The sequence below is a fragment of the Urocitellus parryii genome, chromosome 6 (genome assembly GCF_045843805.1).
Source record: "Urocitellus parryii isolate mUroPar1 chromosome 6, mUroPar1.hap1, whole genome shotgun sequence".
Taxonomy (NCBI): domain Eukaryota; kingdom Metazoa; phylum Chordata; class Mammalia; order Rodentia; family Sciuridae; genus Urocitellus; species Urocitellus parryii.
In genome coordinates this window covers 71,505,571-71,533,545 of record NC_135536.1, presented here as the reverse complement: position 1 = coordinate 71,533,545, position 27,975 = coordinate 71,505,571, and the positions used below count along the sequence as shown (strand labels likewise).

General features: G+C 33.0%; 1 protein-coding gene across 1 annotated transcript in view; it reads left to right on the top strand.

Moving 5' to 3' along the window:
* The window catches only part of Pcnx4 (pecanex 4), a 31,552-nt gene extending 4,990 nt beyond the window's left edge, over positions 1-26,562 (top strand). The window contains exons 2-11 of the mRNA XM_026410047.2: positions 277-1,020; positions 6,909-7,088; positions 7,180-7,694; positions 7,924-8,024; positions 8,140-8,262; positions 12,065-12,428; positions 13,702-13,805; positions 17,132-18,171; positions 18,549-18,735; positions 25,102-26,562. Coding sequence (XP_026265832.2) covers positions 332-1,020; positions 6,909-7,088; positions 7,180-7,694; positions 7,924-8,024; positions 8,140-8,262; positions 12,065-12,428; positions 13,702-13,805; positions 17,132-18,171; positions 18,549-18,735; positions 25,102-25,353 — 3,555 coding nt within the window. The 5' untranslated portion in view covers positions 277-331 and the 3' untranslated portion in view covers positions 25,354-26,562. The remainder of the gene's footprint in view (positions 1-276; positions 1,021-6,908; positions 7,089-7,179; positions 7,695-7,923; positions 8,025-8,139; positions 8,263-12,064; positions 12,429-13,701; positions 13,806-17,131; positions 18,172-18,548; positions 18,736-25,101) is intronic.
* The last annotated feature ends 1,413 nt before the right edge of the window (positions 26,563-27,975 follow it).

Genomic DNA, 27,975 nt, shown 5'->3' with positions numbered 1-27,975 from the left:
TATGAGTTCAGATCTAATTCTACATATTAAGTTCTTCATAAATTAATATAGAATATTGTTTTAAAAAGTTAAAAAGTAACTTATCATATTTATTTTGTTTTTTAAAAATCCAACAACTTTGTGCCAAGGATCAGGTAATAATAAGGAGCCTGAGAACTGAAGGTATAAATCCTGCTCTTAAAGGAATAAAGAATGTGAAATAGAAATATGGGGTGATTCCCACTGTAGGTTTTGAGTATGGCACTTTCAAATAGTGATTTTTTTTCTTTTTTATAGAGACTTCTGGTTACAGAAAAGGATGTGATTTTCAGAATAATCCTGCGTGAGAAGGATGAGTCCAGATGTGCCTCTGCTGAATGATTACAAACAGGACTTCTTTCTGAAGCGCTTTCCACAGACTGTTCTAGGAGGCCCTCGACTCAAATTAGGCTTTTGTGCCCCTCCTTATGTATATGTTAATCAAATTATCCTTTTTCTGATGCCATGGGTTTTGGGTGGAATAGGAACACTTTTGTACCAGCTGGGCATCCTGAAAGACTATTATACAGCATCACTTTCAGGTGGACTAATGCTTTTCGCTGCATTTATCATCCAGTTCACAAGTTTATATGCCCAAAACAAATCAGCAACAGTTCAAAGAATGCTAACCACAGATATCTTAGCAGAGGAAGATGAGCATGAATTTACAAGCTGTGCTGGTGCTGAGACTGTCAAATTTCTAATTCCTGGAAAGAAATACATAGCCAATATAGTTTTTCATTCTGTTCTTGCTGGGATAGTATGTGCTCTTGGAACATGGTATCTGCTTCCAAATAGAATAACCTTGCTGTATGGCAGTATAGGAGGCACTGCTCTTCTATTTGTCTTTGGATGGATAACACTCTGTATAGGAGAATACTCATTAATTGTGAACACAGCTACAGAGACTGCAACTTTCCAACCTCAGGATACTTATGAAATCACTCCTCTTATGAGACCCATTTATATTTTTTTCTTTGTTTCTGTGGATCTTGCACACAGGTAAAAAAGCTACCAAATATTTTATAACTTGCTTTGTTTTTATGTATACCTGATAAGAGAGCTTTTGCTAGTATTTTAAAAAAAATGAATCTGGATTAAAAATCATGCCCAAATCATTGAGTGATGGGTTGTTTTTATGATTAAACTTAGAAGTAATCAATGTAAAACATTTATGCTAAAAAGTAATAATTAAATCATACTGAAAGGGGAAAATTCCTTTTTCAAGAAAAGTAAACTATTTTTCAATCCTGTATTTCACTTTAAAGATAAAGACCATTGAGAATCTATAAGATAACTGGGCCAAAACCTATGAAAACAATGGAACTTTCTTGTGGAGAATGAGGAAAGAATAATTTAAAAGTTATATGTGTAAATATTACATACAGGTTGAGTGAATTCAAGATGACTAGAAAATTCTAATTTTGTTATATAGGAGGAATATTGATTTATAAATTAATTTGTTATAGAAGAAAAATAAAAACATTTAAAATATAATTATTTACAAAATGGTTTGATAATAACTTTTGCTTGCTTTCCTTTGCTAAACCTAACTTCTTTCTGTTTCTGTAGATTATAGAGTTCTCTTTCCCAGGTTAGTGTACAGGCATAGTATGGACTTAATGTTTATATTATGTTTAAACTACTCAAGTCTGGGATTTCATTGTGGCAGCCCACCCTAAGATTTGGGTACTAAGAAGTGGCATACTATTATAATAAATACCTGAAAAATGTAGAAGTGGCTTTGTCATTGGGTAATGGGTAGAGGCTGTAAGAGTTTGGCATGCATGCTAGAAATAGACATGTTAGAAGTAACTCTGATAAGATTTCATATGGAAATAAGTAATATGTTATTTAAACTGGAAAAAAACGGTAATCCTTGTTTTTAAATGTCATAGAACTTGATTGCACAGTGTTGTAGCATTTGCAAGTGATGAAATGGGCTATTTAGGTAAGGAGATTTCCAAGCAAAGTATTGAAGGAGCAGCTTGATTGCCTCTGACTGCTTATAATAAAATGCAAAAGAAGACAGAAGAATTGAAGAGGGAGTTGTTAGGCAAAACAAGGAAACAGAACCTGAAAATTTGGGAAATTCTTAACCTGTTCATATATTGGAAAACATGAGAAAGCATAATCTGTGGTTAGATTATTACTTAATAAAGAGTTTTTGAGCTTGAGTTGTAGCTCAGTGGTAGAGCGCCCACCTGGCACGTATAAGGCACTGGTTTCAATCCTCAGCACCACACAAATACATAAATACATGCATAAATAAATGTATTTTTTTTTAAGATTTTTATGGGGGCCGGGGCTATAGCTTAGTGGCAGAGCACTTGCCTACTATATGTAAGGCACTGGGTTTGAACCTTAGCACCATAAATAAAATAAAGACATTCTGTCCATGTAAAACTACAAAAAAAAAATTTTTTTTAAGAAGAGAGTTTATGGGATTATTTGAGTAGAAACACTGCCAGTTTGAACTAAAGGAAATCAAGAAAGAATGAAATGAAGGAAGCCTGTTAAACTTCTTGGATCTTACAAGACAGTGATAGAACTATTCAACTGCAGTCTGGGAGCAGTGATACATGCCTGTAATTCCCAGAAGCAGAAGCAGAAAAATCACAAGTTTTAAGGCCAGCTTCAGCAATTTGATGAAGTCCTCAGCAATGTAGTGAGAACCTGTCTAAAAATCAAAAAATATAAAGGGCTGGAGATATAGCTCAGTGGTAAAGCACCCTGAGTTTGATCCCCAGTACCAAAAGAAAAAAAAAATGTGCATTATTCTGTAAGAAAAGGGAAAAATTATACCCAAAGTGATTCAGAGATCATTAAGGCCATACCTCAGTTCAACAGGCCAGACGACCTCTGCCTAAAACCTTGGAAGGCAGGATCACCCTTCAGAGTCAGAGGAGAAGGACCCTTGTGTAGAGCTATGGGAGTGACACTTCAACTCCAAGGACCTAGAGGACAGAGTATGGAACTAAAGAAAATCATTCTTAAGCCTTAAGGTCTAATGGAATTTCCTTTGTTAGGTTTTGGACTTTCTTGGAATCTATCACACTTTCCTTTTTTCTTATTTCTCCCTTTTGGAATGTAAGGAATGTTTTTCCTATTTCTGTCTTACCACTGAATTTTGGAAGAATAGTACTTGTGTAGATTTACAGGTGATTTAGATGATGTTTAGATGAGACTTTAGAGTTAATGCTGGGATAAGTTAAGACTGGAACTGTATGAACTGGAACAGTATGAATATATTTTGCATGTGAGAAGGTTATGAATTTGGGAGTGAGTACAAGGGACAGGGATAGAAAGATTTGGACCAAATTGTCTTCTCAAAATTCTTATGGTGAAGCTATCACCTTCAATGTGATGTTAATTGGACATGGGGCCTTTGGGAATTAATTAGATCATGAAGGTGGAGTCCTAGTCTCATGGTATTAATTCCCTTTATAAGGAAAGACTCAAGAGAACTTGATCTCTCAGGCACCAGGAAAAGCACCCTCACCAGAATCTGACCCTGCTAACACTCAGATCTTAGACTTCCAGCCTCCAAAACTAAGAAAATTTATTTTCGTGATGTTTAAACCACCCCCTCTATGGTACTTGTTAATGCAACCTAAGCGAAGACAAGACTTAAAAATATTTCTTTTTTATACTAAAACTGACCTTCTGTAGAGTCCATTTGCTATTCCATAATTCTGAATCTCTTCTAATTGTGCTGTGTTTATGGATCACAGGACAATAGTAATTCTTCATCTAACCAAATATATAAGAGAAGAGTTAACCAATAGGGAATTTATCTAAATTGACTTCTTAATATCATTTACTCACTGTGAGATAATTACAATTAAATGCTTAATTCTGAAGAGTTAGTAATATTGTTTTGTGTGTATATGTGTGTGTATTTTTGTTTATATGTTTTTGTTTTTTGTTTTTGGTACTAAGGATTTAACCCAGGGGTACTTTACCACTAAGCTATATCCTCATCCTTTTTATTTTTTATTTTAAGAGGATCTTGTTAAATTGTTGAGGTTCACCTCAAACTTGTGATCCTCCTGCCTTAGCCTCCAGAATCACTGGGACTACAGACATTTGCCACTATACCCAGTTTAGCAAAAATATTGAGTATGTATATACATAGGACCTTCTGAGCAAGGGTACAGAATTTTTAAGTTTATAAGATTATGATGATGATCTTCAGAGTACAGATTATTGAGTTACTATCTCACTAAGCTATTTCTGAAATCATTAATTACACACTATTATAGTATATCTAATTTTCTGTAAGAAATTACAGGCTGAATTTTTAATTTGGTTACCTTGACTTTCTGTGCTAATTTCTAAATCAAAGTGCATAAAAGGTTTTTATATACTGTTTTAATGTTTAAAGATAGATAATTGAAAGGGGTTTTTGGTTTTGTTTTGGTTTTTGTTTTTTGTTTTTTTAGTTTTTTTTTTTTTTACTATGACTTAAAGAAAAACAAAAACCAAAGGGAATCTCCATTACTATTTTTAAAGAAGGAAGTGGCTTATGCAAGGAAATTAACTCTCATTTCATTTTTAGAAAAATTTAACTTGTGATAACAAAATAATAAAAATTGATGATCTTTATACAGTATACAGTATGATGATAAAACTGGGGCATGAAATGCATGCACTCTTAAAATCTGGACAGTTGTCGGAAATCTAATTCTTAGCTCTGTTTTAGAAGAAGTGAAAGAAAGCTGAAGAGTTGCACTTCTGTAGTGTAATTTTTTTCTTTTCCCATTCTTTACCTAATACAGTTGTGTGATAATAATTTTAAATTACTGTGCATTTTTGTTTTATCAAATACAAACATTTAGGGCTGGATTTGTGGCTCAGTGGTAGAGCGCTTATCTAGCATGCGTGGGGCTCTGGATTCAATCCTCAGCACCACATAAAAATAAGATAAGGATATCATGTCCTCCTAAAACTAAAAAATTGATATTTTTTTTTAAAACCAAACATTTAATTTATACTGCTTTAGCTCAGACTCTCAGGAATTATTTGAAAGAATGACACACAGTTTGCATCCTCCTAGCCACTATTACAGAACATGTTTTGCATGGCATGCGGATCCTAGTGAATATTCAGAATTCAAAGTATTTTCATAGTTGTTAAGTTCAAAACAACAATTTTTTCTTAAGGGCTGAGTTTTTTTTTTTTAACTCCAGAAAATTAATGTTAGTTAACATCATCAAAAGCATTAGATTCAAACATTTTTTTCTTGTAAAAGAATTAACTACTATTACCATTTTATTTTGAAGCTGAGTCTTATATAAAATAATATTTGGTTACTTCAATTATGTATCCTTGTTCATAATATTCTTGTATACAAGACTATGTCATTGCACGTTATTTAAGAATAAAAGATTTAAAGGTAGAATTTAATTTTGGTAAAAATATTTCCTGAGTGTACATTATTTATATATAAGTTATCCTATCCTTGAGTGTGTTTGCAAGAATATTATTATCTTGGGGAAAATGTGCTGTACAGATCTGCATTTTTTCTTGACTTTCCTATGGCTTATCTGTGGTTTGTTTTTTGTTGGTTGATTGTTCTCAGAATGAAATGAATTTTATTTTAAAATTATACTACAGGAAGTATTGTCACATTGTTAACATAGTGTTCATTCTCTGCTTATAATAATTTGAATGACATACATTGTGAGACAGTATATCAGATGGTGTAGGTCCTGGTATCTCTGTGAGCAAATATGTTATACTGTTATTATGTCCATAGTTGCTCTACATTTGTTTCTTGGCTGTTAACATATACTTAAATAATTACCTTTTCTATATATTTTCTCTCTCCTTAACTAGCAGCTGAGATATTCAAGTACAATTATAGGTTTTGAACTATAGTTTTCTGTTTCTAAAGTCTTTAGTATTCCATAAATACCGTGGCTTTGTTAGTATCCAGACACAGTGTTTAGTTAGCCTTATACCAGAAAATTAGCAATATATTGATATTGTTTATTTTTCTATGCTTTAAATTTTTATTAAATTATTTGAAACAATTTAATAATATTTTATTTTCACTGGAAGTGCTATACCAAGTATCAGTTTCTATTCTTAAGGTAGAGGCAGCCCATACTTTGTGACAAGCTTATGTTGTATGATTTTATGTTCTCAAAGCCATTTTTTGAAAATAGAACAGTATCATAAATGCTAGTTACGTTCCCAGGTTAACTCACAGAGATAAAGTTGTGACCATGTTGCTGACTGTTGATATTAATTATACTGCAAGCTAGTAATATATGAATGTTAGTAAGGCTTTCACTTTCCCAAAGTTACCTGCAATTTTATATTAAAATATTAAACTCTGAAGAAATACTGATAAAATTTCAGCCAGGGTACGTTTAGATTTAGGAGAGGCAATTGTTTCTTCTGGCCTCAGTTTTAACAAATCCCTACATCAATTTTATTACTATTCAATGATGACTTAATTTCTTCTTCCTTCCTTTGCTCATTTGAATCCATACGTGGATTTCATTATATTTTTTAGCACTTCCTACATATGGTTTGTAACCCAAGGTTAATAGATTTTTGTCTTCCTACATATGGTTTGTAACCAAAGGTTAATAGATTTTTATCTTCCTACCAAGTGTTAGCAAGTCCATTTCTCTAACTTGCTGGAATAGCTGTAATATCATATTATATTCCCAGCACATACACAATTGAGTAGGGGTAGCTGCTGGTTTAGAGAAGGAGCAGTGTGTTACAGGATGTATGGGTCATTTGTTAATTTGGGACTGGGACCTTTCTCTAAGTGTTCTTTATGTGCGCAAGGGTATGCGGTATTGTGTTTCTAGAAAGATACTCTGCTATATCTTATTTTGTATGATTTAAATGTTTTCTTTTTCTTGTAGATTTGTGGTAAATATGCCAGTTCTAGAACAAATGAATCAGATTTTACATATCTTGTTTATATTTTTACCCTTTCTGTGGGCACTTGGGACTCTGCCCCCACCTGATGCACTTTTCTTATGGGCAATGGAACAGATTTTAGAGTTTGGCCTTGGAGGTTCATGCATGTCAACTCACCTACGGTAACTTTTTTTTTTATATTGATGTTAAATGTAACTTCATTAAGAACATTTTTCTTTTCAAGTAAATCTGTTCTCGTTTTTCCCTCTGCAGGTTATTAGTAATGTTCATCATTTCTGCTGGAACGGCTATAATATCATATTATATTCCCAGCACTATTGGTGTTCTTCTTTTCATGACTGGATTTGGGTTATTACTGAGTCTTAACCTAAGTGACATGAGTTTTGTTTTCAAACACAGTATGATGAAACACAAAGTAGGAAACAAATCTGAAGCTTTACCCAGTGGTTCAGAAAAACTGTTTATGTGGAAGGAATGTGTTTTGTACATCATTGTACTAGTCTTGGCTCTCCTGGAAACTAGTTTGCTACATCAATTTGCTGGTTTCTCACAGATTTCCAAAAGCAGTTCCCAGGATATTGTTGGCTATATCTTGATGATGTTACTTATAATAGTGTGGATACTTAAAGAAATTCAAAGCATCTATATCTTTGGAATTTTCCGAAATCCTTTTTATCCAAAGGATGTGCAGACTGTGACTGTATTCTTAGAGAAGCAAACAAAGCTCCTGAAGATTGGTGTTGTCAGACGGATATTGCTAACTCTAGGTAAGAGAATTTATCTACTAACCTTGTGTTACAAACTATCTGTAGGAATTGTTCAAAAATATGATGGAATACCCATATTTGTGTATTACACTGTATGTGTTCTTTATGTTTTGTTTTTCGTTTGTTAGGGTTTTTAATTAATTGCTTGAATGTACTTATAAAAATTTATATTTGCCAAAACAAAATTTGCTTTAATTATAAACTTCTCTTTTTCTTTGTTTTGTTTAAGTGTCACCTTTTGCTATGATAGCATTTCTTTCACTGGATAGTTCCTTACAAGAGCTCCACTCTTTCTCTGTCTCCATTGGATTCACAAGAGCTTTTAGAATGGTAATCCTAATATGCACTAAGTATTTTCCTTTTGCTAAACTCACGATTTTAGTTTAACAGTTTGCTTAAATTATCAGATTCTACCCAATAAAAGTAGATAATTTGTATACTACAGGTATGGCAGAATACAGAAAATGCTTTATTGGAGACAGCCATTGTGTCAGCAGTGCACTTGCTGATCTCTAGTTCAGATTTATGGTGGAATAGAAGCCTGAATACAGGAATCAGACTTTTATTGGTAAGTATATTTTTAATAGTTTTATTGAGATATATTTCACATATCATAAAATGTATCCATTTAAAGTTTACTGTTCAGTGGCATATATATATTTTTTTATTTTTAGTTGTTGATGGACCTTTATTTTATTTATTTATGTGGTACTGAGAATTAAACCCAGAGCCTCACACATGCTAGGCAATCACTTTATCACTGAGCTACAACCCTAGCCTATATATTCAATTTTATAGTCATTACCACAATCTAAATTTTAGAACATTTCAACATCTCAAAAAGAAACTTCATATACATTAATGATCATCATTCTCCATTACCATTCTCCATCCCACCACCTACACCCATTCCAGCCCCAGTGACCACTTACCTACCTTTTTTTTTTTTCTTTTTTCTTTTTTTCTTATGGTGCTAGAGAACAAACCCAGGGCCTTTTACATGGTAGTTAAGTGCTCTACCACTGCAGTACATCTCCAGTTCTACTTATCTCTTTTTGTCTCTGTAGATTTGGCCCTTTGGGAATATTTCACCTGAATGAAATTATGGAATATGTAGTCATTTGCATCTGTTTCCTTTCATTTATATGTTCTCAAGGTACATTGATGCTATAGCATATATCACTATATAATCCTTTTTTATTGCCAATTAATACTACATTATATAGAAAGACTATGTTGGTTTGATTCATTGATAGAGTGGTGGATATTTAGGTTTCCACTCTTGACTATTAATATTGCTACAAACATTTCTGTACATGTTTTAGTATGAACGTATATTTTTATTTACTTAGTTATGTATATCTGAGACTAGAATTTCTGATGATATAGTAATTCCAAATTTAACACTTCAAGGTACTACAAAATGATTTCCAAAGTGGTTATACCATGTTACATTCCCTTTAGCAATGTATGAGGATTCTAGTTTCTCTATAGCCTTACTAACACTTGTTATTATCTAACTTTTTCATTATAGCCACACTCATATGTGCAAACTACCATATTGTAATTTTGATTTGCATTTGTCTGATCACTAAAAATGCATCTTTTCAGGTATTCACTGGCCATTTGTACATGTTTTTTGGAGAATTGTCTAAATCCTTTGTCAATTTTTATTTGGATTATCTTTTTATTGTTGAATTATAAGAGTTTTTCATGTATTCTAGATACAAGTCCCTTGAAAGGTATATAATATGCAAAAATTTTCTCCTGTAGCTTTTGTTATTTTCTTGATAATTTCCTTTGAAGCACAAGTTTTTAATTTTAAAGGAAGTTTATTTATTTTTTCTTAAAGTTTTTAATTTTAATGAAGTTTATTTTTCCCATGTACTCCAAGGTTATGAAGATTTACTGTTTTCTTCTAAGTGTTTATAGTTTTTAACTCTTACATGAGGATCTGTGATCTAGTTTTAAGTTACTTTTTGCATATGATGTGAAGTAGAGCTCCATATTTGTTCTTTGGCATATGGATGTACATTTGTGCTAGCACCATTTATTGAAAAGACTGTTCTGCCACACTGACTTTTCTTGGCATTATTGTCAAAAGTCAAATTAGGATGTATTTCTAGAATATTCTGAGTTCCTATCCATTCATCTAGATGTCTAGCCTTATGCCAGTACCACACTGTCTTTGTTATAGTAGCTTTGGTAGTACATTAGGTTTTTAAATTGGGAAGTAGGAGTCTACCAATTTTGTCTTTCTTTTTCAGGTTTGTCTTTATTATTCTGAGACTGTTACATTGCCATATAAATATCAATTCCATTTTGTCAGTTTATGCAAAAAAAAAACTTTTTTGGAACTTTGATAAGAAATGCCTTAAATCTCCAGATCAATTTGAGGAGTTCTCCCATCTTAGAAATATTAATTCTTCAACCCGTGAACATGAGATATTCATGTTTTATGAGATGAAGATACATTTATTTAGAACTTAGATTTATTTTAATAATGTTTTATGATTTTCAGTATACGAATGGTAATACTTCTTTTATTCAGTTTATTCCTAAATGTTTTATTCTTTTCGATGATATTAGAAATGGAATTGTCTTAATTTCATTTTTTACTTATTTACTGTTAGACTATAGAATACAAAATTGATATTTTATGTTAATCTTCTATCCTAAAATTTCACTTAACTCCTTTATTCTAATAAAATTTTAGTGAGTTCTTAGAATGTTCCACATATAAGATGAGGTCATCTGCAAATAAAGATAGTGTTACTTCTTTCTTTCTGGCCTGGATGCCTTTTATTTCTTCATACTTGCAATAACTAGGACTCCAGTTTAAAGAGTGAGAGTGTTCATTTCATTTCTTTCTCCATTAAATATGATATCATCATTTACCATTAAACATGATAACTAAAGATTTTTACAGTTGTTCTTTATCTGGTTGAGGAAGTTCCTTTCAATTGCTAAGTATTTTTTTGTCATGAAGGATATATTAGATTTTATCATATGTTTTCTCTGTGTCTCATGTGGTTTGGTCATTTAATATGTAAACATGGTATAGTATATTGATTGATTTTTGGTTGTTAAACCAGTCTTAAATTCCTGAGATAAATGCTTCTTGGTAATGCTGTATAATCCATTCCATATGTTGGAGAATTCAACTTGCTAGTATTTTGTCTGTCATTTCTATTCTTACGACATAGGTCTGTGTGATCTCTTTCCTTGTAATGATGTTGTCTAGTTTAGATATCAATTAAATAAGTTAGGAAGATTCCATACTCTTCTATGGAATACGTTCTGGAAAAGTTGATGAAGTATTGATGCTCATTATTCCTATATATTTTGTAGTATTCTTTATAGATCTTAAATATATTATAGTATGTAATATTTTATACTATTGAAGCCCTCTGAGCTTCAGCTTTTCTTCGTGGATTTTTTTTTTTTTTAAGAGAGAGAGAGAGAGAGAGAGATTTATTTTTTAGTTTTCTGTGGACACAACATCTTTATTTTTATTTTATTTTATTTTAATGTGGTGCTAAGGACCGAACCCAGCTCCCCACGCATGCCTGGCAAGCGTGCTTCCTCTTGAGCCACATCCCCAACCTGGATGGTTTTTAAATCACTAATTTAATCCTTTTTTTTTTTAACTTGTTTTCAATCTATTCCAATTTTTTTAAATTTCTTATTGAGCCAATTTCATCTTAGTTATCTAATATGTTGGCATATAGTTGTTCAACTTTATAGTATGGATAGTATCCTATCAATTTTCTTTAGTCTTTTTTTTTTTTTTTTTTGGTATTGGAGATTGAACTCAGGGATACTTTACCACTGGGCTACCCTCCCAGCCCTTTTTATTTTTTAGTTTTGAGACAGGGTCTCACTAAGTTGCTTAGGATCTCGCTAATTTGCTGAAGCTGGACTCATACTTGAAATCTTCCAGCCTCAGCGTCCCAAGTTTTGGGGTTAAAGGTGTGCACCACTGCACCTGGCTTTTTTTTAAAGAAAGCTCAAACTTAAAAATGTAACCTCATTTGTTCATTTTTATTTTATAAAAAATTATAAAAAGAGGGGCTGGGGTTGTGGCTCAGCCCTAGAGTGCTCACCTAACACGGTCGAGGCCCTGGGTTCAATCCTCAGCACCACATAAAAATAAATAAATTAATTAAAGATATTATATCCAACTACAACTAAAAAAATAAATATTTTTTTTAAAAAAAGAAAATTTTAACAAAGAATTACATATAAGGACTACTTCCTCAAAAATACTGGGACAATAATAAAATTATTATGTTGTTTTCCTTATGTGATTCTAAAAATTCATGAAAAGTCTTTAAGAATAAATAAAAATCTTTTTTATGTCTCTATAGGTTGGTGTCATGCGTGATCGTCTGATTCAGTTCGTCTCTAAATTGCAGTTCGCTACAACTGTACTTGTGACATCATGGACAGAAAAGAAGCAACGTCGAAAAACAACTGCTATTTTATGTATACTCAATATTATCTTCTCTCCATTCGTGATGGTCATCATAGTTATTTCTACACTACTCTCTTCTCCCTTGCTCCCCCTCTTTACCCTGCCTGTGTTCCTGGTGGGGTTCCCTCGACCTATTCAGGTTTGGCCAGGAGCAGTAGGCACCACAGCCTGTGTTTGTGCAGATACAGTGTACTACTACCAAATGGTCCCCAGCTTGACTGCCGCATTGCAGACTGCAATGGCATCTGGAAGTTTAGGTAGGTAAATGGGTTGTGCTTAAGAAAACCTCGGTAATTTATTTAAAGTAAAAATAAAAGAAGAAGAAAAAGCCCAGGCAGAGAGACTAAATATGAAATAAGAAATATATATCTTGCTCCTTATTTGAAGGCATATAAGGTTATAAGACAAAATTTCTTAGGTAAATTTTCACTAAGGTAATTTCGTAATTTTTTATAAAAAACTTTCCTTAAATAAATTCAGATTACAGGCCCAGTATTGTAATGTGGAAACACATTTCCCCTCAGTATTTACATGAATTTATAATAAGTATATGTCAAATAAATACTCTAGCTTAGATCCATTAAGAGTGAATACTAGCTGGTCGTTTAGTCCCTCTCTGCCTAGTATGTTCTGATATCAATACTCTTGAAAACAAAAGTTTCTTGTTGCATAATTAGGCACAACAAGAAACTCTTATCAGATAGAATGGTTCCCAGATGCCAGCCAAGGCCCAAGGCTGTAAGCAGACCTTCAAAGAATAGCAGTCAGTCCTGTACAATATGTTGTACAAGTACTTGCACAAAGTTTATTTCCATGGCATTACATTATAAACATGGAAATAAACTGCAATTTTGTTTATATGCATAAAATATGTAACAATGTTTATGATTTTATTTATATAAAAGTCAATTTACAACATACAGATATTTTTATTTTTGTTTTATTTGCCATACTGGGAATTGAACCCAAGGTCTCAACACATGCTAGGCAAGTGTTCTACCAATGAGCTACATATCCAGCCTAAAAATATTTTTAAAACTTAATTTTCTTTCAACATTGTATCTCTGAGATACAAACAGCTCCCAAATTAATTCACTATAACTGCTATTAAGAGTTCAGCATATGAGCTGGGCATGGTGGCACACACCTGTAATCCCAGCAGCTTGGGAGGCTGAGGCAGAAAGAGCACAAGTTCAGAGCCAGGCTCAGCAAAAGTCAGGTACTAAGCAACTCAGTGAGACTCTGTCTCTAAATAAAATACAAAATAGGGCTGGGGATGTGGTTCATTGGTTGGGTCCTAGTACCAAAAAAAAAAAAAAAAGAGAGAGAGAGAGAAAAAAAGCTCAGCATATGAATATAATTGAATTTGAGTAATCTTTTGCTTGTTGATTAACATTTCAGGTGTTTATAATGTAAGGTAGAATTTTGAATCATTTCTAGGTGTGTTATTAATTTTGAAGATTCATATGGCAAAACGAAACAAACTTGAAACATTCTTTTTTTTTCTTTTTTCTTTCTAATTTGTTTTAGGTCTCCTCTTACCTGGGTCTCATTATTTGGGCCGTTTCCAGGATCGTTTAATATGGATAATGATTCTAGAACGTGGCTATACTTACTGCTGTATTAACATAAAGGTCAATGTGCATTGTTGAAACTTCTCTAATAGTTTTTATAGTACATGTGTAAAATTTTACCTGTTGTTCACACATTAAACAGTAACTCAAATTGACAAGAATGTCCTTTTAATTACCAGTGAAAACACCTAGTGATTTTTTTAGACATCTTTTAATAAGCACATAATGATAGCTACCTGGTGTTGATTTTAGAATAGAACATGAAAGCAAAATATACTTGCTTCCTTTTCTTCCTGACCTTTTTTTATCCGTATCTAACTGGTCATCTTAAAAATGTGATTCAGTAATAATTTTAAGTCATATATGATGTAAACATTCTCAGCTTAATAAAAACCATCTCCTGACCTGTGTCTACCTGCTATAGCCTTCTTCACTCTTTCCTTTAAGAACAAAATACTGTATTAGATTTGCTTATTATCATATCTCCAATTTCATTTTTTTCATTCTAACTCTTATTTCATAAGTTAGTCCCAGTTAATCTCCTCTAATGGTTCTTTCTTTTTTTCCTTGACATCTTCACATCAGAGTGTCCCAGAGCCTAGCAGTCATTTGTAACAACTTTACCCTTCTAGTTACTCAAGCCAAAAGTAATGGAGTCATGTTTTCCACTTCCATACCCCACATTCACTCTAACAAGTTCTGTTTGCTCCACCTTTAAACTTTTCACAACACTTCTGGCTGCCTTCATCCCTTCCCGGATGATTACAATAGCCTCTTAATTGCTCTCCTTGCTTCTGTGTATGCCTCCTACAGTTTAGTCAGCCAAAAGGATCCTTAAACCTAAGTCAGATTATGTCATTTCTCCACTCAAAGCCCTCAGTAGATCTCTTCTTCCATTCAAAATAAAAGCCATGGCCCCAAATAGGGTCCCTAGTCCCTGTTTGTCATTATCTACTACTTTAATTCTCTCACTTTACTCCAGTACACTGGCTCTTCCTTCTGCCTAGAAGTCTCTTCCTCCAAATAATTACATAGCTAACTCCCTCACTACCTCCATGTCTATTCTCAAATGTCATCTTAATCTCTTACAGCCTTTTTCTTTTTTTTTTCTTTTCTTTTTTTTTTTTTTTTTTTTTTGAGCACTGGGGATTGAACTCAGGGGCACTTAACCACTGAGCCACATCCCCAGCCATATTTTGTATTTTATTTAGAGACAGGGTCTCACTCACTTGCTTACCACCTCACTTTTGCTGAGGCTGGCTTTGAACTTGGGATCGTCCTGCCTCAGCCTCCCAAACTGCTGGGATTACAGGCATGTGCCACAGCACCCAGCAACCTTCATATTTAAATTACATTCCCACTCCTATGCCAGCAACCCCAACCCTTGGCTTGCTTTACTTTTACTTTATTTTTCTAGTACTTATACTCTCTAAAAAGCTGATACATTTACTTATTAGTTTTATTGTTGATTGCCCTTACTCTCAAATGTGAATGTTACAGGTCAAGGATCTCTTACTCAGGAATATATCCTAAGCCCCTGGAACAGTGCCTGGCACAGAACAGGCTTTAATAAATATTTGTTAAATGAAGAGAGAATGAGTAAATTTTTTAAAAAATATTTTTTCTTTTAGTTGTAGATGGACACAATACCTTTATTTTATTTATTTGTTTTTATGTGGTGCTGAGGATCCAACACAGTTGCTTCACACATGCGAGGCAAGTACTCTTCCACTAAACCACAATCCCAGCCCAAAAATTAGTGAACTTTTTTGTCTTAGCACAGATTAGGTAAAATTTCTGGTGAGCAAAAAGCTGTCCCTTCAGACCCATGTTCTCAATTGTAGTCCCCAAACTAGTAGCATTAGAAATGGAAATTCTTGAACCCCACTCTGAACCTACGAAATCAGAAACTCAGGGTTGAGTCCAACAGTCCTTTTTTGTTGTTGTTGTTGATGAACCTTTATTTTATTATTTATTCATATGCAGTGCTGAGAATCAAACCCAGTGCCTCACACATTCTCGGCAAGAGCTCTACCACTGAATCACAAACATAGCCCCCACAGTCTTTTAAGAGTGCTCCATATGATTGACTCACCTAACTTTTGAGAACCTGTGTTCTAATCTACATGTCCAACTTTAAGAAGGAAATTACAAAACATATAAATTATCAAGGACATTTTGATTGTTTTATTTTTAAAATGTTATATGATTTAATATTACCTGATATTATGGATCATTTCTTTTGGTCTTTGTGCTTTAAAAATAGACTTTTTAGTGACAGTTGTTTTTTTGTTTGTTTTTTAAACCAGTCTGACTTAGACTATGCCATCTTCTAACACTTATATTATACTTTCACATTTACAAAACTTAATTAATCTTCAAAAACCTATGTACTAGGTTTCTTTTTCTTTGAAAAAGAAGGAAAAGAAACATGGTAGGTACTGGTTGTGTGCCAGCACCTGGTAGAGCCATGATTTGAAAATGGGTTCTGAAGGCACTGGTAGTTTTGATAATATAAATTAACACTACTACTAATGATAATAGTAAACAGCAACCTGGTATGTCCTCTTTAAGTCATTCCTTCTAAGGAAGTAATCAAAATGTGTTTAAAATTTGTGTAAGAACATATTCTTTTTTTTTTTTTTTTAGTTATTGATGGACCTTTATTTATTTATTTGTTTATATGTGGTGCTGAGAATTGAACCCAGTGCCTCATACATGCTAGGCAAGTGCTCTACCACTGAGCCACAGCCACAGCCCAAGAAAATATTCTTAGTTTTCATTCACCAAGTCTTTATTTGTTCCATACTCACAGTGAATGGGTTTAGGCACTGGGGATATAGTTGTAACCAAAACAAATCTATGAGTTCATCTTGTATTTGGAGGGGACAGACAATAATCAAATAAATCTGTTGTTACTATCCTATTGTCATTTTAAAAACTGGAACAAGAGTACAATTACATAAGTCGTGGCATATTAGTATAATAATTTTCTTACTCTCATAAAGTTTGGTGGAAAATATATTAAAACTACTATATATACTTTATAATTCTAGTTTTACTTTTTTCCCCACAAAACATTCTAATTTAAGTTTTTAATGTGTAACTTGCCTTTTACAGTGTATATAAGCTTTTAAAATTATGTTTGTATTCAATAAAGTTATTTATCTAATTTCTAGTGGAGTTCTATAATTTATTTTAAAATAATGGTGTCATTGTTTTTACTATCTCTATCCAGTTTGTATTAAGGTATAGGTCTTGAGTTAAATAACTTTTTTGTCTTTTTTCCATATTTTTATGATGAGAATATACAGGCATTTACAAAACTAGTTGCTATTCTCTATGTAATAAATCATAAACTCAAGTATTTTATATTTCCTCTTTAGGGGTTAGAATTGCAAGAAACATCCTGTCATACTGCTGAAGCCCAGAGAGTTGATGAAGTTTTTGATAGTGCTTTTGAGCAAGAAGAATACACAAAAATATGTTCCCTTAATGAACACTTTGGGAATGTCTTGACCCCCTGTACTGTTTTGCCTGTGAGACTATATTCTGATACCAGGATTGTCCTATCTGGCATAATTGATTCCCATGAAAACTTAAAAGAATTTAAAGGTGACCTTGTTAAAGTGCTTGTGTGGATACTCATTCAGTACTGTGCCAAAAGGCCCACCTTGCAAGAGGATATTCATAAAAGTGAAAGTAAAAGGGAAACACCTCTAGTGATCCTGCCAGCTTCGAATACTTCCCCACGTTCAAAGTCCCCAGAAGACACAGATAGTTTAGATTCCAAAACTTTTGATGACTGGTCTGATGATAATATTTTTGATGATGAGCCAAGTATCAAAAAAGGAAAAGAGGGAAAAAAGCAGTTGAAAGATTTTCCAGGAACAAATTTGCCTATTCCAGGATCAGTAGACTCACAGAGGGTTGGTGATCATTCTACAGGTACAGTTCCTGAAAACAGTCTTTACAAAGCCGTTATGTTGGGATACCCTGCTGTTGACAAAGGAAAACAAGAAGACAAGGCATATGTCCCTCTTATGGACTTCAGTTGTTCCCATTCTCATTTACTGAGCTTACCTGAAGAATGGAGGTCTAACTGTATGCCTAAAGCCATAATGAAAGAGCTGGGTTCATTATTTCCAGAAGACTGGTACCAATTTGTTTTAAGGCAGTTGGAATGTTTCTATTCAGAAGAAAAGGCCTCAACTCTACTGGAAGAAATTGCAAAGGATAAAGTTTTAAAAGACTTTTATGTTCATACAGTAATGACTTGTTATTTTGGTTTAATTGGAATAGACAATGTGACTCCTAGTCCTGGTCATATATTAAGAGTTTTCAATGGTGTTTTACCCTGGTCTGGTGCCTTGGATTGGCTCACAGAAAAACCAGAACTGTTACAACTGACTTTGAAAGCATTCAGGTAACTCATTTTGATTATAATGTGTGACATTGTCTGAAAAATGGAATTTTGTTTGTAATCACCTAGAAGACTACTTGATTTTTAATGTTTTTTAAAGCCAATTTCTTAAAAATGAAAAAAATGCTTAGTATGCATTGTGATCATATTGACAATACACTTTAATTTCTACTTCCTTTGCTTTTTTTTAATGTGAAGGACCTAGTTTTCAAATGACATTGGATTTCTTCACCTTAACTGCATCATTTCTCCTTTAATTTTTTGTCTGAAATATAGATAATTTCAGTTCAGAGTCTTAAAAATATTGATTGAACAAATCCATTTTCTCTATGGTTCATTTTAAAATATTCTAAAACTGTTTGATTCTCCCTTCTTTTTAGGTATACTCTGAAACTAATGGTTGATAAAGCAAGTTTAGGCTCAATAGAAGACTTTAAAGAGCTGGCCAGCTGCCTTCATGAATATGAAAGTGACTGGTACATTGGTTTAATATCAGATGAAAAATGGAAGGAATCAATTTTACAAGAGAAGCCATGCTTGTTTGCTCTGGGATATGATCCTAATATGGTAAGGTTAAAAATGTTCTTAAATCAGTTATGAAATATTCACACTAATAATTGTATTCTAGCTTTTGATATATACATGCACACAAAAATCATAGTTTCAAGACATTTTTAATCGTGACTTAATGATCACAATAGTCCAACCTTAGAATAGCTGTTTCAGAGACAAATAAAAATGTGTAGTGAACATATGAGATAGCAAATATAAGTAAGTATAGCATATTTGACAAAATAGATCAGATTCCTATACCCAGTTCAAGAGTAAGAATTATCATTTTGGTTTTGACTCCTAGAAGAGAAATTAATTTATAAATGGAAAATTATTTCTTTTGCTGATATGTATACTTTATTTGAAGCAAATCTAACCTGTGAGAATTTAGAAATACTCGAAATAGGGATTTTTTTAAAGATTTAATATCTGTACTTCATTTAAAATGTCATTGATTGTGCACAATACGAAAGATTCAGTATTATGAACCTATTGTGGGTTCCAAGCCTGCCTTAGCATGTGAGGAACTCTCTAAGTTCTCTTCCCAGTAAAACTGATGAATAATAAACTTTATTTAAAAAATTCATTTGCAGCCTGAGAAATAATTCTAAGGGCATAAAGCAAATAAAAGAACACCAATTCAGAAAACAATACTAAAACTCAGTAAGAACTGTGAGATACCAGTATTTGAACAGTGACTGCCTTCCCTCTCAGCAATACAGAAACTCTATTTAAACTGGTACAACCAAGAACACAGGGCCCTCTCTCCCCTCTGCTCCCACTTGGAGGATTGTTTTCTCAGGAAAATCAGGAGTTCAGTATTTCTCATCCTGTTTCCTCCAGCCATCTGTTGCTGAGGTCAGACTATGTATTTATAGTTGAGGTAAGAATTACTTTCTGGCCAACTCCAGTTGTGCAAAGGAAGCTTTGTCATGTTATCACTGATAATTTTGGATCCTTGATGATCATTGCCTCCTCATAAGATAGAGGTTCTTCACTAAAAAAAAAAAAAAAAAACTGGAAAGACTGGGGCTTCTGTTTCCCCTCCACCAAGTGTCTATCTCCTTAAGCAGAAGTGTCACTCAGAACCATGTTACTGTTCCACTTCTTGTCCAGAACTCTGCTTCCCCCACAGATTTTTTTTCCCTCAGGGAGAAGCAAATCATTAAAGCCTAGAACTCTGAAATTCATCCTGAAAGAACTGATTCATTTGCAAGTGTGAACACATTAAAACCTAATATGCACTCCAAAGCAATGGAGGCTGTAACAATTACAAGGTATATTCATTAGAGATAAAAGCTAAACTGTAAACTGGCTAGATTAAAAACTAGGGAAAGAAGTAAAGAAGAGCACTCCTGGGATCAGAACAAATGTCAGACACTGACATCAAAAACTTTTCCTTTGTAGGAACCCAAATTTAATGGATCAGTCCATGGAGCAAGTTATGTCCCAGGTTGTTGCAAACAGAGTAACTACCTGGCAATCAGTGGAGTTTAACAGCTAGGTATAACTATTTAATGAAGATAGCTCTCCCCAAACCATTGCCATTCCAAAGTAACGGTGAGCATTCACAGGGATACACTACCAGAGGAGCAATATCTGAGATGTTAAATGGTAGGGTTAGTAAGGGGTGGGAAGGAATTTACTCACAAAAGCAATATAGCCATTCATTAAACAAAATAGTACATAAAAATAGCAAGTTCTGGGGTAGGGAGTAAGGAGTATCAGTTACTCAAGTCAGCTTTTCGCCATTGTGACTGAAAGACCTGACAAGAACAGTCATAGGAAAAAAGTTCATTTCAGGCCTCACAATTTCATGGGTCTCAGTCCACAGATGGCTGATTCCATTCCTCAGGGCCTGAGGTGAGGCAGAATATCATGGTGGAAGGGTGCAATGGAGGAAAGCAGCTGGGGACATGGCTCTAGGAAGCAGAGAGAGAACTCTGCTCAATAAGGACAAAATATAAATCCCAAAGACATGCTCCTGGGGACCCACCTTCTCCAGTTACGCCCTCCCTGCCTACAGTTACCATGCAGTTAATTCCTGTTGTGGAGGATGTTAACATACTCCCATAACCCCATCATTTCACCTCTAAATTTTCTTACATTATCTCACACACGAGTTTTGGGGAGACATCTCATATTTGAACCATACAGAGTTTCTACAGTGTTATCTAAGCCATTCAGTTTTCAACAAAAAATTATAAATTAAATGCAGCATGTCAGTAGATACAGAAAATTTTAAAAAAGGAAAAGAAAAATTTACTAGAGAGGGCTCACTGGTAGATACGAACAGGCAGAAGAAAGAATTAATGAACTTAAAGATTTTAGGTTGATAGTTGTACTATCCAAAGAATGTTAAAAAGGAAGATAACTTCAGAGAAATGTGGAACATCATAAGTTGCACCAAAATGCACATAACGTACCAAAAGAAGGAAAAGAAATTATCCAAAGAAATAATGGCTGAACACTTGCCAAATTTATTAAAAACATTATGCCAGAAAGATAACAATTATGAACATATATGCAGCTAACAACAGAGCAGTATAATACATGAAGAAAATCTGACAGAAATGGAGAAATAGGCATCAACAATAATATTTAGAGATTTTAATACCCTACTTTTAACCATGAATAAAATTAGATAAAGAAATAGAAGATTTGAACAACACTGTAAGTCAGTGATACCTAACAGACCTATAGAGCACTTCACCCAACAACAGAATATGTATTCTTTTCAAGTGCACGTAGAACAGTGTCCAGGATAAATCATACACTAGGATGTAAAACTGCTCAATAAATTTAAAAGGATTGTTATAATCCAAAGATGTCTTCTGAGCACAATAAAATGAAATTAGAAATCAGTAAAAGAAATTTAGAAAGCGCACAGATATTTAGAAATTAACACACTCCTAAGTCACCTCTGCATCAAAGAAGAAATCCAAAGAGCAATTAGAAAATACATTGAGATGAATGAAAATGAAGACACACATGCCAGAACTTCAGGAAAAAAGAAGCAGCATCTCAAATTAACCCAACCTCCTATAACATACTGAAAGGAAAAAAGAGCAAATTAAAAGCAAACAGAAGAAAAAAATAAAGATTAGAGGAGTAGTTATGAAATAGAGAAGAGAAAAACCTATAAACATTTCAGTGCAACCAACAACTGATTCTTAAAAGATCAGTAAAACTGAAAAATCTTTAGCTACTTTGGCCAAGAAAACAAAAGAGATAGAAATTCCTAGAATAAGAAATAAAAGAGGGGACATTAGTACTAACCTAGTAGATATAAAAATGACTATGTCTTATTATTGCCATTAAATTATATATCTTAGATGAAGTGAAAAAATTCACACAAACTACTAAAAATTAAGAGGAAATAAATAAGAGATTGAATTAATCAAAACTAATCACAGAAAGAAGCTAAGGCCCAAAAAGACTTCATTGTCTAATTCTACCAAACATTTAAATGATTATTAATACCAGTTCTTCACAGTTGCCTCCAAAACAAGGGAGGGGAGCATTTTCCCCACTCGTTCTATGAAGCTACTATTACCCTGATTAAAAAAACTAGACAAAGATATTATAAGGAAAAAAGACTACACATCTCTAATCTCTCATCACTATGGGTGCAGAAATTACCAACAAAATACTAGCAAACTGAATCCAGTATCCTATAAAAGAATTATATACCATGATCAATTAGGTTGCAAGATTGATTTAATATTAAGAAAAAACTATTAACATAATATACTACACATAGAATAAAAAACAAAAACCACATAATCATAATTTCTGTGTAGACACAGAAAAATCATTTTAGCAAAGTCCAATAATCTTTCATAATAAAATCACTTGAGCTAGGAATATAACTTGAGTATTCAACATATGAATTTGGAGGATGGGGACGTAAAGATTGTCTATAACATCTGGCTAGAACCCTTAATACAAGGTTTAACAAAAAACTGCAAGAGTGGACATCCTTGTTTCCTGATCTTAGGAGGGAAGCATCCTTTGTTTTTTTTTTAACCAATAAGTATAATGTTAGAAGTGAGTTTTTCAATGTTAAATTTGCATGCATATCACAATATATCATATGCATGATTCATTCATGGATCCCAATGTATACAACATATATATTTGTAGAACTAACAATTTATTAGTCTCTGTCATATCATGTATATTTATATGTTTTCATGCATATTTTCAAATGTATATTCTTATGAACACTGGTAAACCCTAATCTTGATCTTAATTTTCTAATTTTAACCCTAGATCCATACCAAATTTGATAATAAACTTTCCTTTTTTTTAATTTGTTATATATGACAGCGGAATTTATTACAATTCATATTAGACATGTAGAGCACAATTTTTTATATCTCTGATTGTACACCTTAGAAAGAAATTTAATGGGTAAGATTTATACCATGAAAACTATAAAACATTGTTGGAAAAGGAAATTAAAGATCTAAATAAATAAAAAAAATTGTCATGTTCCATTCAATGGAAAAGGGGTCATCTTGGTGCTGGGATAATTAGCCACATTCAAAAGAGTGGCATTGGGTTGTTAATACTAGTTTCCCAGGACTGCTAGAACAAATTATTACTGAAGACTGACTGAAAAACAAACTTAGTCTTCTAAGTTCAGACTTCTGAACTAGAAGTCTGAAACCAAGGTGTCAGTAGCCATGCTTCCTCTGAAGGCTCTAGAGGAGATCCTTCCTTACCTCTTCCTTCTGGTGGTTCCTAGCTTTCTTTGGCTTGTGTTAGTATAACATTCATCTGTCTCCATCTTTGCATGGCCTCCTTCCCTACATCTTGTGGCAATTCTTCTACTTCTTTAATAAGGACACCAGTCATTGACTGACTTAAGGTCCCACCTAAATGCAGGATGCTCTCATCCCAAGATCCTTAAATTATACCTGCAAAGTACCCATTGCAAATAAATTCACATTCATGGGTACTGTGGACTAGGACTGTAATATATTTTCTTTGAAGGTGCTGTTCAACCCACTCCAGATCTTACTTTATACACCATATAAAAAAAAAATACATCAAAGAACTAAGTTAAGTGGTAGAGCTAAAACCATATATACCTTAGGAGAAAACACAGGAGTAAATTTTCATGACCTCAAACTTGACAGTGAATTCTTAGATGTGACATTGAAAGCATGAGAAATAAAAATAGATAAGGCTTCAATGGACATCGTCAAGTAAGTGAAAAGATAACCCAGAATGGGAAAAATAATTACACATATCTGAAAAAGGACTTGTTACTATGCAACGTTTCTTTAAAGAAATGGCCATAGCCAATAAACACATGAAAAAATGGTCTACAGCATTTACATCATTAGTCATCAGGGAAATGCAAATCAAAACTACAATAAAACCTCACTTCACATACACTAGGATGGCTGAAACAAAAAGATAATAACAACTACTGACAAGGAACTGTGAAGAAATTGGAAACTTCATACATTGCTGTTGGAATGTAAAATGGTACAGTTGCTTTGAAAAATACACTGGCAGTTTCTCAAATGGTTATGCAGAGTTACTATATGAACTAGCAATCCTAAATTTATACCTAAGAAAAACAAAAACAGATCAACCTAAGAACTTGTACACAGATGTACAGCAGCATTATTTATAGTTGCTAAAAGGTACAATCATATAATTAAACAGTACTCAGCCATGTAAAGGAATTAAGTACTGATTTATGCTACAACATACATGAACCTCAAAAATATGCTAAGTGTGAAAAGCAAGTTATGAAAAGTCACATATTTCAGTGACTCATTACATTATGATTGCTTAAGGCAAAGGGGTATGAAGAGACAAGAAAGTAAGAGCTAAACAATATGGGATTCCATTTTGTTCTAAAGTTAACTGGTGATGGTTGCACATATATGTGAACATACTAAAAACCATTGAATTATAGTTGTTAAATGAGTAAATCATATAGAATATAAATTATATCTCAGTGAAGCTGTTTTTAATGTGGAGCCTATTGCATTATTGCCCACTGATGAGTATATATGATGTATGTATTATTGAAGTTATATGGCCTGAAACCAGAAAAGAAAAGAAAAGTAGCTGAAATTTTGCTGTTCTGGAGATTAAATGAAATAGCTATCAGGAAAATTTTCTTCTCATACTTACTTAAAGAGCTAAGAAAGAAAATACAGGTGATTCTTAACTCTAAATATAAACAAATTGTGTGTGTACATTTTAAAACACCCGTTTGTTTTTAATCTTGGGAGAAAGTTTGCCTAACTGCAACAAGATTTTCTCTAATTTTGTAAGTAAAATATAAAAGTCCTGAATGTAATCCCTGTTTCTTTTCTTTTTCACTTTTCCCTCCCCTTTTATATTTTAAAGGGAGTTTATACTGGGAGAGTACTTACCCTTCAAGAATTGTTGATACAAGTTGGGAAGCTAAATGCAGAAGCTGTTAGAGGTCAGTGGGCCAATCTTTCATGGGAATTGCTTTATGCCACAAACGATGATGAGGAGCGTTATAGTATACAAGCACATCCTCTACTCCTAAGAAATCTTACAGTTCAAGCAGCTGATCCTCCTCTGGGATATCCAATTTATTCTTCAAAACCTCTCTGTATACGTTTGTATTAGAGCCCATTTGACTTATAAATGTAATATCATCAACGGATGTGTTACTAGAAAAGTAACAATGTAAACTTCTTGTAACTTTAGTGGACTTTTTCCTGCCCCAAGGATGCCTTTAAAAAGTTAAGCTTCATAGAATGAATTCCCTTATCATCTAATTGTTTAGAAAAACATTAACAACAGCATCTTTATGTCTAACATAAAGTTAGAAATTGGCCAATATTTGTGCCCTATGGATTATGGTAGGCTTTGATAAATACAATAAAACATTTTTATATAATTAGAAATTAAATTTGTATTGCTTTCTTAAGTGTTTGATAGGTGACTGGCCTTAAAAAAAGTCAACAGTTATGTAATTTTTACATTCATAAAAAAATATACATACCAGTGTTTTTAAATCCATTTAAGGGTTAACTTAATGTATGCATATATTTATTTAAAATATAATCTTTATAGTATTTTTAAATGTTGTACTGTTTCAACATTTCATGATTTCATAATGATGTATTTTTGTCATGTACCTCAACTCAGAAATCTTAACAACTTTTAATAAAATCTTTCCAATAAAATCTTCTCCCTCTTTTCCAAATACCTTTTTTTAACATATGTGAAAGAAATAGTGCTCATCCCATGCATTTTGAGCAATTGAGGGTAATCTGAGTGTGCCTGCTCATTGATCTGATTCCTTATGCATTTATTTTCAAATGAATTTCTTGATTCAAAAAAAAAAAGACCTTCCCAAAAGGACTACCAATTATTAATGTCTTAAGGTATATTAACTAAAGTTAGAAGATGGAGAAAATTTTTTCATAATGTGATCAGAATTTTATTTTTAATCCTCTTGCTACTTAGGAACATTTTACAAATACTTATAAAAGGGATGAACAATGAAATCTGCATCAGTTGAGACAATGAATTTCCTCTACTTCTTATTTAATTTCCAACTAGATCTATAGGAACCTGCTAGATTGGTAATGTAGTGATGTATTCTTCTTAGAAATAATTAAAATTATTTTAAATGTACCTGTTGGAGTTTTATTATTGTTATTATCAGTCCATTTATTTACTGTGTAGACCAGTTTACTCTTAACATTAAAGGATAACTTTTGAACTAACTTTCAGTTAGATTTGTGGTTTTGTATTACACCTGAGTTCAAGTTCGGGTTTATGATTTACATAATTGAGATTTACTAGCTGTACAATTTATATATTATTTTTTAAGGAAAATTTCTTGTCATTAAAAATTAATTATGATGATCAGTTTTAATGCTGCATGACATTCTGTTGATTTATTTGACCACCTCCCATGATAGGAACTTTAATTTGTTTAAAGATTTTTATTATTATAGTAATGCCAAGCCATGTCTTCCCTTGACTTTGCTTCTCCTCATTCATGGCTGAAGGTTCCTCATTCATTTTTCTATCTGCTCCAATCTGGAGACTATCTCTACTACTCACCCAAAGTTTATAAAGTTATTATTGAGATCATTATTGACCTACATATTTTCAAATCAGCAGGCCTCTTTGTCTCATCTTATATCCTCTGAGTAGCATTTGGTATATTTGAACACTCATTCCTGAATCACCTTTTGTGTTTTCTTCTGGGCTTTTGTGAAACATTTGTTTTCCTCCTGCCTTCCTGACTATTCCTCTCAATTACCTCTTCCACCAGAACTCTAAATTTTGGAATTTTTCAACAATTGGTTCTAGATTTTCTGTTCTTCTGTATTCACCAATTTCATTTACTTCCAAGACTTAAAATATTACCAACAAAATGATGATATTCAAATATATATATATATCCCAACCTTTCTTCTTACACTGGACCTATATATCTAATATTTAATATTTCCACCTGATATATTAAAACTGCTCTTACTGAATTTTCTCTAAAACCCACTTTCATACTTGTAAGTAGTAATAGTGCCTAGATTAAATCATACCAGTCACTTCATGGAGAACTAGAAAAGCTAGGGAAAAAAAAAAATCTGCTTGAAGTCATTAGAGAACCAAGAGACAGTGAAGAATTGCATCCAAGAGCCAAGGCAGAATGATATTTAGAGGCCTGGCTCAACATTTGGGTTGTTTTCCTTCCTGAACACCCTATCAGTTGCTAGTAGAGTCTTCTTGAGCTGAGTTTAATCCTGAACTTAGCCCTTACTACCTTAGTAACATTGGAAAGTTCTACCTACTTGATTTGTGCAGCTCTATCATCTATAAAAGTAGATAATATTTCCTACCTTATGACCGCGCTAGGAGGAATAAATGAGTTAACTAACACTAAGCACCCCAGTATAGCAAGAGGCATATTACAGATGTTGAATAAATCATAGCTGTGAATCCTACTTACTGCTTCAAACCAGTTATTTGTATCTCTTCATGCTTCTGAAGAGTATAAGCATCTTGGAGGTAGGATCATTCAAAATACTTCTTTATATCTACTCATTACCCAGCACTCTCTTTTGTTTGAAATATTCCATACAGTTATGTTACTATGCTTTGGATATTTTTGTTCTACTCAACTTTCATGTTGAAAGTTAATCCCCAATGCAAGTAGTAAGAGCAGGACCTTTAGATAAGGGAATCATGAAAGTGAATAGGCATCCAAATAAAAAGCCTTGATGAAAG